The sequence below is a fragment of the Tamandua tetradactyla genome, chromosome 1 (assembly GCF_023851605.1).
Source record: "Tamandua tetradactyla isolate mTamTet1 chromosome 1, mTamTet1.pri, whole genome shotgun sequence".
Taxonomy (NCBI): Eukaryota; Metazoa; Chordata; class Mammalia; order Pilosa; family Myrmecophagidae; genus Tamandua; species Tamandua tetradactyla.
The window spans coordinates 86,375,468-86,387,559 of record NC_135327.1 but is presented as its reverse complement, the minus strand read 5'-3'; the positions used below and the strand labels follow the sequence as shown (position 1 = coordinate 86,387,559).

At 33.2% G+C, this 12,092-nt stretch overlaps 1 protein-coding gene across 4 annotated transcripts in view; it reads left to right on the top strand.

Moving 5' to 3' along the window:
- Nucleotides 1-11,577, top strand: part of SEPTIN7 (septin 7) — a 121,716-nt gene extending 110,139 nt beyond the window's left edge. For all 4 annotated transcript variants that reach the window (XM_077119926.1, XM_077119918.1, XM_077119910.1 and 1 more), the window contains 3 exons: nt 6,179-6,314; nt 9,540-9,679; nt 10,525-11,577. In XM_077119926.1, the coding sequence (XP_076976041.1) occupies nt 6,179-6,314; nt 9,540-9,679; nt 10,525-10,564 (316 nt within the window). In that variant the 3' untranslated portion in view covers nt 10,565-11,577. The remainder of the gene's footprint in view (nt 1-6,178; nt 6,315-9,539; nt 9,680-10,524) is intronic.
- The last annotated feature ends 515 nt before the right edge of the window (nt 11,578-12,092 follow it).

The window sequence follows — 12,092 nt, the reverse complement described above, 5'->3', positions numbered from 1 at the left end:
GCTGTTTATGTAGTACTTATGTAAATCCCCAAAGAAAGGGACAGGTTGCTAAACCTTCTACAAGTTTTATCTGCTTCTTCCTCCTTTAGCTTATTTGTACCCTTTACTTAAAAAATCACATTTGAATGGTGATGCTTTTCTGAACTACTGTGTATCATTGATAATAATCATGACCATTGGTATCTTGCTCCACACTGGGACATACCTTTACTATTAACTCTTTCCCGTAAGTTAGTTAATTTACTTTCCTATTCCCTATAGCTTCCTTGGGAAAACTTTTGTGAGTAAACAAAATTCCTAGAAATGACTGAAAAGAGAGGTTTTCAGAGGTACTCTTTTGGGCACATGACAAAGTTGCCACTGATCTAAAAAGAAATAAAAAGACGGTTTTTTTTTTAATTTTCAAAAGTTGGCCTCAAAAATTAAAATTTATTCAGTTGTGTCTTTTATTCAAATGTCCTTTCATAAAAAGATAATTGTAATAAGTTTGTTTATGTTTGGTTTAAATGTTTTCACTTGGCAAAATAAAATGTTCACCCTGTTGTTTTCAAAGTCTTTGAAAATTTTTGCTGTTCTATCAGTTCCATTTAAATGAAATTCCTTTGGAAAATTTGGTATGAAAATTGCTATATGTATGTACCAACATAGTGGCCTACCTAATATTGGAGCAAGATTATGCAAATATTGTTGCTTAGTTTTTTTTTTCTTCAGGAAAGACCACACATAATTTAAGTGAAATATGATTGTTTTCTATTACATTCAAATATGGGTCATGAAACATAACTACAGTAAAACTTTACTAGGTCGTCCTTTTGTGGTCCATGCTGTGATTCTGTTGTTTGGTCCTATGAAATGAGTCCTCCTGTGGTTTACAAAATTATTAACCCCAAGAAGGACCTAAGTTATATATTTGGGGAATTTCTCTAATAATTCAGGTTATTTATAGATTTTTATTTTACCATGCTTTTCAAATTCTTTGACTGGATTGATTTTCATTTCTCAAAAACACTTAGGTTTATAAGCTTTTAGAATGTCTAAATGTGTAGGGAAGAGTTGTTTCCTCATTAAAAAGAAGGCAAATGATGTAAGTTAAGTTTTTCCAGCCATTTACTAAAAAGCCTTACTTAGAGGAAAAATAAATAAATGTGATGACAAGTCAAAGATGATCATTTTCTCTGTGTATTTTACATTACATGCACAGTTTTGCATTTTAATTTTTTAACTTATGCTTTAATAAAGATGACTAGAACTGTGGTGCAAACTAGCATTTAAGAAATTTGAAAGATCATTTTAACTGGTGAGGGGATTAAAAAATCTATTCTAGACATGTGTGAACTTTTATTTAGAATACTGAAATATCAGTTTATTTGGTCAAGAATCAATTATTTTTATAAGGCCAATAACCTAAAGTATCTTAAACATGAAATATTCCAAACCCACCCCACCCCTGCCTCTCTTAGTAGAGAAGTTGTTTACAAAAATATAACAAAGAAAATATAGAGTTGTCATACACTGCCCTCAAACATGAAGTTTTCCCTCTTAATACTTTGCATTGGTGTTAGTACCTTTGCTACAGCTGATGAAAGAATATAATTGTATTATTAACCCTAGTCCACAGATTACATTAGGATTCACTGTTTGTATTATACATTTCTCTGCGTTTTTGAGGTTTTTTTATTCTAACATATATTTACCCTAAAATTTCCCTCTAGCTACATTCAGATATTTAATTCAATGGTATTAATTACATTCACAATATTGTGCTACCATTACCAAAACTTTTCCATCACCCCAACCAGAAACTAACCATTACACTTTATTTCTTAATGAACTATCCCCAACAAGACACTCAGTAAGACTGTATTATAATTTATGACTCCATGAATTTTCCTATTCAAATTATTTCATGTCAGTGAGATCACATAATATTTGTCCTTTTGTGTCTGGCATATTTTACTCAACATATATTCAAGATCCATTCATGTTATTACACTATCTGAACTTTATTCCTTTTCGTGGCTGTATAATATCCCATTGTATGTGTATACTACATTTGTTTTCTGTTATGTCTGTTATGTCAGGCTAGTGTATCATTGCTTAAGTTCTCTTTTTATTGATCTGTTTAGATGTCCCATCCATTGATGAGAGTGCTATTTTGAAGTTTCCTACCATTATTGTACAGGTGTCTGTTTCTCCCTTTATTTTTGCCAGTGTTTGTCTCATGTACTCTGGGGTACTGTGGTTAGCTATATAATGTTTATGATTGTTAGTTTTTCTTATTGGTGGACCAACCCTTTTATTAATATATAGTATCCTTACTTGTCTCTTATAATAGCTTTTGACTAAACTCTCTTTTGTCTGATATTTAGTATAGCTACTCCAGACCTCTTTCCGTTACTATTTGCATGAATTATCTCTCTCCATCCTTTCACTTTCAACCTAATTGTGTCTGTGGATCTAAAGTGAATCTCTTGTAAACACCATATACTTGGATTCTACTTTTTTACCATTCTGCCAGTCTGTGTCTTTGCTAGGGGTGTTTAATCCATTAAGATTCATTGTTGTTACTGAAAAGGCAGGAATTTTTCAGCCATTTTATCCCTTGAATTTTATGTCTTACACCTTTTTTGTCTTTTTCCTTTATTGTGCCCACCTTTTGCATAGTTGCTCTTTTGTGATGTAACTGATACCTTTCTCCTTTCCATTTCTGTATATTTTTCAGATACTCTCTTTGTGGTGACCTAAGTCTATAACTTTCTAGTTTGAAAAGATACCAGCTTAACTTCAATAGTTTGCACATTGTCTCCTCCCATATCCCTGTTTCTCCTCTCAGGAAATAAGATTTCATTTTCAATTGATGTAAGCTTTCTTAATCAATTGTATTCTGACTCTTAGGGGAATTAAAGAGTAGAGTTATATAGAGAGGATACAATACTATTACTTTTTGCAGTTACACATTTAGTTAACTTTCCTGAAGATCTTCACTTAATTACACTGCCCCAACCCATTCTCTTCTGTCTTTTCCCTTTCAACCTGAAGAATCCCTTTAGCGATTCTTCTAGGGCAAGGTCTTTTGGTGATGAATTCTTAAACTCTCCCTCATTTTTGAAGGACAGTCTTGCCAGGTAAAGAATTTGGGGCTGGCAATTTTTCTCTTTTCCATGGTTTCTGATGAGAAATTAGCACTTAGTCTTACTGTGTTTCCCTGGTAGGTGACAAATCACATTTCTCTTGCTGCTTTCAGAATCCTTTCTTCATCTTTTCTATCTGACAATTTGATTGTGTTTTGAAGTAGGTCTGTTAGGGTTTATCCTGTTTGAAGTACGTTGTACTTCTTGACATGTATATTTATGTCTGTTGTGAGAACTGGGAAATCTTTGGCTATTATTTCCTCAAGTTATTCTTTCAGCCCCCTTTCCCTTCTCTTTCTGGGGCTCCCATGATGCATATGTTGGTATACTTCTTGCTGTTATATAGGTCCTTTAGACTCTGCCTAATTTTTTTGTTGTTGTTCTTTTCTCTATCTGTTCTTCCAACTATGATTTTGGTTGTCCTGTCTTCTAGTTTGCTCATTCTTTCTTATGCCTGTTCAAAATCTGTTGTGGTATGCCCCCGTGTACTTTTAATCTGTTATTTTGTTTCTCATCCCCATAATTTGTCATTTCTTATAAAATTTTCTAATTCTAATTCCCCACACTGCTGTCTTCTTGATATCCTTTAACTCTATGTAGTTTATTTCTTTCCATATTTTCCTTCAACTCTTTAAATTGATTTAGGAGATTTGTTTGAACTTTAATTGTTCGAAGTCTTTGTCCCCTTGAAGTTTTAATTTGTTCCCTTGACTGAGCCATATCTTCCTCTTTATTAATATGACTTGTGATTTTTTGTTGATGTCTGGGCATCTGGTTATCTTGATGTGCAAACTCTGAAAGTCATGTTCTCTCTCTTGTCTAGGATTTTGGTGTAGACTGACTATACATTAAGGCTCTTCTTCCACACTTAGTCCAGCTTCTACTGCACCTTTATAACAGCCTGTGCTCAACTGCTCAGATTTTCTCAAGTCTTCTGCATTGTTTCTTGCCCTGGATAAACAGTTCACCTTCTAAGACTGCCCTTTTATGTACAATTGTTTCACCCTGGAGAAAAGATTTCCTTTCCTCTCTTCCTTGTCTTGGAATCCCAACTCTTCTGTTTTTGTGCAGATTTTCCTTCCAGAGGCTAAGATTTATCCAATTGCTCTCCCACACTCAGTGCCTCCTTTTCATTACAATTTTCAGTCGTGGGGCCCACCCTACCTTACAGCAGTTCAGCTTTCCAGGAGTTTTTTTCAGTGAAGTCCTTCTCTGTAACTTCCCCTTAAGGATGTTCTGTCCCAGGGAGCGATGTGGGACCAAAGTTTAAAACACCTAGGTTTTTTTTACACCTGCTGGGTGCTCCAGCAATTACAGACCCAGTCAGGTATGTCCACTGCTTTGCTCACAGTTCCACCTTGTGTCGCTTTTGTTTCCTGGTGGCTCTTTTGTATGCATGAGCTCACCAGCTGCTTGGGGTCTGCAATGTAAAGAACTGTTTTTGTAGGAGTAAAATAAACATGTTCTGTAAATAGTGTCAGAGAAGGCCTTGCCTTTTTTAAGTTTCCCATTGTATTGTACTCAATACAATGAGTATTTTTAAAAACCCCTCAAAGCCAAAGAACCCTCTTTTCTTTCCATCCTCAGTTGGGCTGTACTAAAAAGACCTGATACTTTAGCATTCTCTTATGTCTACGTGTGTGCTAGCCTTAATATAGTGCTCAATTGTAAATATTTTTCAACATGAAAATGTTGACTAAAACTGCCAGTATTTTATCCTGTGGACCTTTAATATCAGTGGAGTGAACTACAATTTTTTTCTTTTTTTGCATGGGGCAGGTACCCGGAAATGAACCCAGATCTCTGGCATGGCAGGCAAGAACTCTGCCTGCTAAGCCACTGTGGCCTAAACTATATTTTATTTATGCCTGTGTCTGTCTTGTGAGAGACCAAAATGAATAATAATCAAAGTATTTTTTGCTTCTGATTATTTTGTGTGTAGTGGTGGTGTTTTTCATAGCTGAACATCTTTAAAATTTAAGACAATGAAATATTTGAGTTAAGTGGACTGATTTTTTTTGTTATAAATCTTTTTTCTAGTATTATGGTAATATATATATACAAGATAAAAATTCCCATTTAATTCCTTTCACACATATAATTCTTTAGCATCGTTTACATTCAGAAGCTGTGCTAACATCACCATCCATTACCCTACTTTAAGTGGAATCAATTTGCAAGAGAATTGAAGCTATCAAAAGAGGCCTAGAAATATTCTGCATACCTAAATAAAGAGTTGTTCTAGATTTTTGACTGGTACTTGTTCCAGTATATTACTCAGTTGCCAAATAAGCTTGAATTCTTGTTAAGTATACCATTGTAGTGTCAGTGTTCTTACAAGAAATTATTACAATCTTAGAATTTTAGTAAAACTTCAAATACTCTCTCTCTATATATATATATATATAAACTTAATGAACTAGATTTTTGCCCTTGTAATTAAAATTTTGTCTACAGAAAGTAGAAAATAAACTAATACTCTTTTAGTTTTTCATTCTGTGAGTATATTTGGGGAATGTTTTCTCTCCATTTTCCAGAAGTTTACAGTTTAGTTTTGAAATGAACATATACTGGGTTTAGAGAAACATTCTACCAACATCAGTCTTTGTTATTTAGATCTTTTCATAATAAGTGTTACCTAGAGATCTCAGTTCAGATATGAAACCTCATAGATGGAAGTTCTAGGTTATAAATATATTCATTTTTAAGTCTCTAAAGAATCATTTTCCCGTTTGTATATAAATGTAAAATCTGTGTTCTGTGTCATTTAATATGATATCAAAACTATTCATTTTGGCATATAGCATCTCATTTGTTTGTCGCTGCTGTTGTTGTTTGCCCTTGCCATGGGTAGGCACCAGGAATTGAACTCGGGTCTCCGGCATGGCAGGCAAGAACTCTGCCTATTGAGCCACCGTGGCCCGCCCCTCATTTGTTTTTTGCTTGTTTGTTTTTCCTCCTCATTTGTTTTATTAGCTATTTCAGAGCTCTGTATTTCAGTAGTCATTTTTAGACATTTAATGTTTGTCCTTAATGTTGATGAACAGGAGCCCTCTGGCGCAGATGGAGGAAGAAAGAAGGGAGCATGTAGCCAAGATGAAGAAGATGGAGATGGAGATGGAGCAGGTGTTTGAGATGAAGGTCAAAGAAAAAGTTCAGAAACTGAAGGATTCTGAGGCTGAGGTAATCTCTTTAATATTACCATGTCTTTGAATTTTCAACCTAGTAGACAGTGTTCCTTTTTTTAGTTATTAAAATTCATAGATAACCTTTCTGCACACATTTTTTGAATTAATGTAGTGTTCTAATGTAATAAAACAAATAAAAGCAAGCACTATGTTTATAGTAATATATACTCAGTATGTAAAATGCTTGGACATAATATACTAGGTAGGAAGACATAATGATGTTCGGAATACTAATAATGAATCAAAGTTAAAATGAGCAAGTGCGAGTTATAAGAAGTAAAATTATAAACCATTCCATGTAAGGAGGTTTAAGAAAACTGGACAGTAGAATTTGAGGTAGATATAAGAATAAAAACTAGTGTTAGGTAATACTAGGCCAGACATAAGAACAAGAAACAGGGAAATGATCTTAATTGAACTAAAGACATGCCTGGATAAGTTTATAGCCAATCAAAGGGGAGAAAATGAGGGAATGTGGTATTCTTTGTAAACAAGTTGGGCCTTATTTACATACATTGTGTCAAAATAATTCCCAGTGTTGTAATATTTGGCCAGGATAGTGATGAAGCAAACAAGTCTTGAGGCATACATTTAGCCTAGTAATCAGAAAGATCTTGAATACGTTTCCTTTGAAAGATGACAAGAAATAAAAGATGGAGAAAAAGATATTACAGAAGAAGGTATAGAGTAGTTGGTTTGATAGGTATCCAAGAACAGGAGAAGAAAACTATGGCAAATCCAAAATAAGTAAATGATATCAGTTTGGTGTTTTCTTGATGTAGATTTGTTATTGTGCTAAAATATTTTTAATTATATGAGTTGAGAGTAATATCAAATACAACCTTTAATGATATAATTCAGTGAGATCCCTGTTTTTTAAGAGTTGACTGCTTTACCTCCACATACACATTCCATTGAAAATCTTAAAAAGTTTAATTTACATTTAATATAGACATTTTAGGGCCTGTCTCTAAGAATAAATATTATATATAAGTTTTATAAAACTAGCCAGAGAAAACCTTTAATGTTTCATGATTACTGTGAATGGTAAAAACAGAGCTTTGAGGAACTATCACAGATGGTTAAATTCTTATCATTGAAAGGATCTACAAAGTGTTCTGGGTCAATTCCTCCTAATATTCTAAGCCATATCTCATTAAACTGGCCCCTTTCAGGGTTCCTCTTGATTTGTGGAACCCTGCTCCAGGGTATGCTTACCAACATCCCTAGTGTAATACATTTGGAAAGCATCACAATATATAGAAAGATGTAAATAGATAGGTTAAGAAACGTATTTAACCTTAATGTTTTTTTTCTGAAATTCATTTGTGCTGGAAATATATATTTGCAGCACAGCTGCTAATACATAGCAGCACAATGTTCCATGGTATATTAGCTTGGAAAATGCTTTAATAGCAACAGTAGCACCAATAACATAACTAGTAAATGTTATAAGTGCCTACTGTGGGTCAGGCAGTATCTTTTATGTATTGAGTCATTTAATTTATACCACAGTTCTACAAGGTAGATAATATTTCCCATCACCCCTTTATAGATGAAAAGGATAAAATAACTTCATCATTGCTGAATACCTGTTGAGTGGTACAGCAAACCTTTGAACCTAGTTAGTCTGCACTCTGAAATTTGTTCCTACTAACCAGCCAGGTCCATAACCATTTATCTACAGTTTCAAAACCCATTAAGCTTTGAAAATTGCAAAACTTACCTGGTGTGAACTAACAATCTTTATCCCACTTATTGTGAATATTTATATATTTTACTGCAAAAATAGTAATAGTATAGGTGTTGCCTGGGAGGTATTTATATTATATAGTGTATATATATATATTTTTTTTTTCTGAAATCTGAAATATTCTAAACTTTAAAACACATCTGACCCTAAGAGTTTCTTGAAAGTGAGGGATTGTGTCTGTACTTTTACTCACATGTAATTAATACAAAAAACCTAAAGAATGACAAACACCTGTGAACCAACCACTTAGCATAAAAATGATTATCATCAATTCATTTGGAATTCCTGTATGCTTTTATCTTACTGTATCCCTCTCTCCCCTTCCCAGAGGTACCTACTATTCTGAATTATGTATGATTTCCTTGCATTTTAAAAATGTTTCTTATGCTCCCTATTTCTGATATTTTCTTAGTAATCAGTTTGTAATCATCAAGATGTTACTTAAAATTTGACTCATTTTTAATTAAATGTATCTTAGGTTGTTTTGTAAGAATCATATGAAATATTTGCGGTTGGAAGGAATAAACAGTCAACTTTTTGTGGTTTTTCAAAATAATTAAGAAAAATTATATGCTAATTGTATTATAATCCAAATTCAGTTGACTCACTAATGATATTTAACAGAATGTAATTCCTGAACAGCTGAAGAATTTGAATAGTCTTGATTTGATATAGTGGGATTTAATCTGCTTTTCCATTTGTACAAAAAGGTTGGCTCCATGAAATTAGTTACATAATGAACCAACAGACTTAAAAATCTCTTTGTTTCTGAAGTTACCTTGTGTGTTTCCCATCTCTCTGCCAGCAATTTTTACAGTATTGTTTCTTACTGTAGGAAGGACCACCTACATTGGAATCAGTGGCACTTGTTGAAAATGCAGACTTCTAGATTTGAGAGCCAGAATTGTGTATTTAAACAAGCACCGCTGGTGACTTTTTTGAAGAATAACATTTGAGAACCACTGCTTTATAAGAGTCAGTGGACCTTAAACTGATCTCAGAACTCTTATTTCCTTAACTACCTACTTTTTTCCCCACCTTACCTCAGCTTTTTGAACTTGGAATTAGGAGACTTAGGTTTAAGACCAGGTTCTGCCACTTCATGGCTAGCGATCTTCAGCAAGTCATTATAAACTCTGCAGTGGAGTTTATGCATCTCATCTGTACAGTGGAAACAATGATGTCTTCATAGCACAGCCTCCAACATAACCTGCAAATAAAGTGAATTAATAAGATAATATATGTTCATTATTAAGGGCCAAGATTATTTTCTTATGGCACTGCCCTTTTGGGTGGCAGATCCTGCAGAAGGAATCCTAGGTCATGCTTTCCAGGTAGTACTCTTGCGTGAGGACTCACTGTTCGTACTTTTAACATTAGGATGCCTGGATGAAACAAACTTCTGCTCTTGATTACTTAACAGTTTTGTTTTATATATTGTGCTGTTTGTTCCCTTTTGCAATTTAGCTTCAACGACGCCATGAGCAAATGAAAAAGAATTTGGAAGCACAGCACAAAGAATTGGAGGAAAAACGTCGTCAGTTTGAGGATGAAAAAGCAAATTGGGAAGCTCAACAACGTATATTAGAACAACAGAACTCTTCGAGGTATTATCAAATTCCTAAGAAATTTGTGCACTAATTTTTTAGAGAATTCTTTTCCTTTTTATTGTAAAAACATGAAATAACCTTTTAAAAACCTCACCCATCATTTTCATGCATGATCTTACCATAATTGATTTCTTTATGTCCACAGTTGTGGGACATAATGGTTGTTTTGTGGCAAGCATAGAGCACACTGTGACAAAGTCTTTTATACATTTGGATTATTTCCTTAGGATAAAATCTTTAAAATAAAATTGGGGATATCTAATTTCTAATTCAAGCTAACCAACTACTACTCTTATTTGTACAAAACTCAGTATTTATTCCTTGATTTTTCTTCTTTACCTCATTAGTCCCGTTTAAAATTGAAGTTACATCCCTTTATAGGTTTTACAATTCATTCTCACTGCTAAACATTTTTAAGATTATATATTTATTCTATATAGTTACCCTTCTCTTAATTTTTTCCCCAAAGAAGAGGAAAATATATCATAAAAGCAAATGCTTTTCAAAAAGCATTTGAAAAGTAGGAGAAGAGTACCCAATCTGATGTCAGTTAAACTTTTTCAATTTCTATTATTGTTTTATTTGGGGAAAAAAAACTGTATTAGTATATTTAAAATAGTTTTTTTGCCATAGTTTTTCTGCTTATCCTGGAATTTTGTCAAATATTATCTAAGAGAATCCCACTATTGACTAGCATTGTTCACTTCTGAATCTTGTAATTTTTAAAACGAAAAGTTTTCAAGCACCATTTTACACAGTTGTAACTGGCTTAGCCTTGCATATGTTAACTATAATGTTTATTACATGGCCACTCATCTTGATTTTTTCCTTTAATCATTTAGAACCTTGGAAAAGAACAAGAAGAAAGGGAAGATCTTTTAAACCCTCTGTTGACCACCAGTTACGTATTAGTTGCCAACATGCCAGCTTGGACATCAGTATTTGTTGGATCCGTTGACCAATTTGCACCAATTTTATCCATAATGATGGATTTAACAGCATGACAAAACTTATTATTTTGTTGTTGTTGTTCTTGATGGAGATTAAGATGCCTTGAATTGTCTAGGGTTGTTGTGTACTTAGAAAGTAACAGCTCTAAGTACCTTTCGTACTTTTCTTTTTTTTTTAAGCAGATGTCTTCAATTTAATGCAAGAGAACATTTTACTGTTGTACAATCATGTTCTGGTGGTTTGATTGTTTACAGGATATTCTGAAATAAAAGGACTCTGGAAGGTTTTCATTGAGGATAAATTGCCATAATATGATACAAACTATGCTTCTCTGTGATAATTATACAGAAGTTCCATTCAATGCAGCATATACAATAATGTAATTTAGCCTAACACAGTTGACCCTATTTTTTGACACTTCCATTGTTTAAAAATACACATGGAAAAAAAAACTATATGCTTACACTGCACCTAGAGCTTTTTTATAACAACCTTTTTGTTTGTTTGTTTGTTTGTTTGGGATTCTTTAAGTATATACTATTCTCATTAGTGCCCTCTTTAGCCAGAATCTCATTAGTGCTTCATTTTTGTAATAACATTTAATTTAGATATTTTCATATATTGGCCCTGCTAAAATAGAGTATAGCATCTTTCATATGGTAGGAACCAACAAGGAAACTTTCCCTTAACTCCCTTTTTACACTTTATGGTAAGTAGCAGGGGGAAATGCATTTATAGATCATTTCTAGGCAAAATTGTGAAGCTAATGACCAACTTGTTTCTACCTATGTGCAGTCTTTATTTTACTAGAAATGGGAATCATGGCCTCTTGAAAAGAAAAAAAAGTCACCATCTGCATTTAGCTGTATTCATATATTGCATTTCTGTATTTTTTTTTGTTTGTACTGTAAAAATTCACATAATAAACAAAAGTTGTGATGTAATAGTGTGGAGACTTGAATATATTACATTTAAATGATATATGCATCGTCTACTATATTTGGGAGGAAACTTTTCAACTTGAATTTGCCTTCCCCCACTCCTGGATATCAGTTCTATCTTTTTTCTAATAGAGAATGAGTATGTGCTGATTTTACAGTTTAACAGAAATAGTATCACTCTGCCCATTAACATTTCATTAATATGTTTATATTAGTATGTTTCTTTTTCTTAGAGCAATTCCCAACTCATTCACATCAGGTATATTCTCAGGTCCCTGGAAACTAAAAAAATGTTTTAACTGGAAAGGGGGTTTTCACTGAAAGGAGGGTGGTGTTTTTTTCAAGCTAAATTCAGATAATGTACATTTAAACACAATGCTTTGTGGTATTTTAAGTACAATTAATGCAACCCAGTTTTATCATCTTAAAAAATAAAAAGTGTCACAGTGTCTGTTTCTTTTTTAAATTAATGATTCAGTCAGAGGAGTGGTATTTCTTATTAGTCAATATTTTTGTTT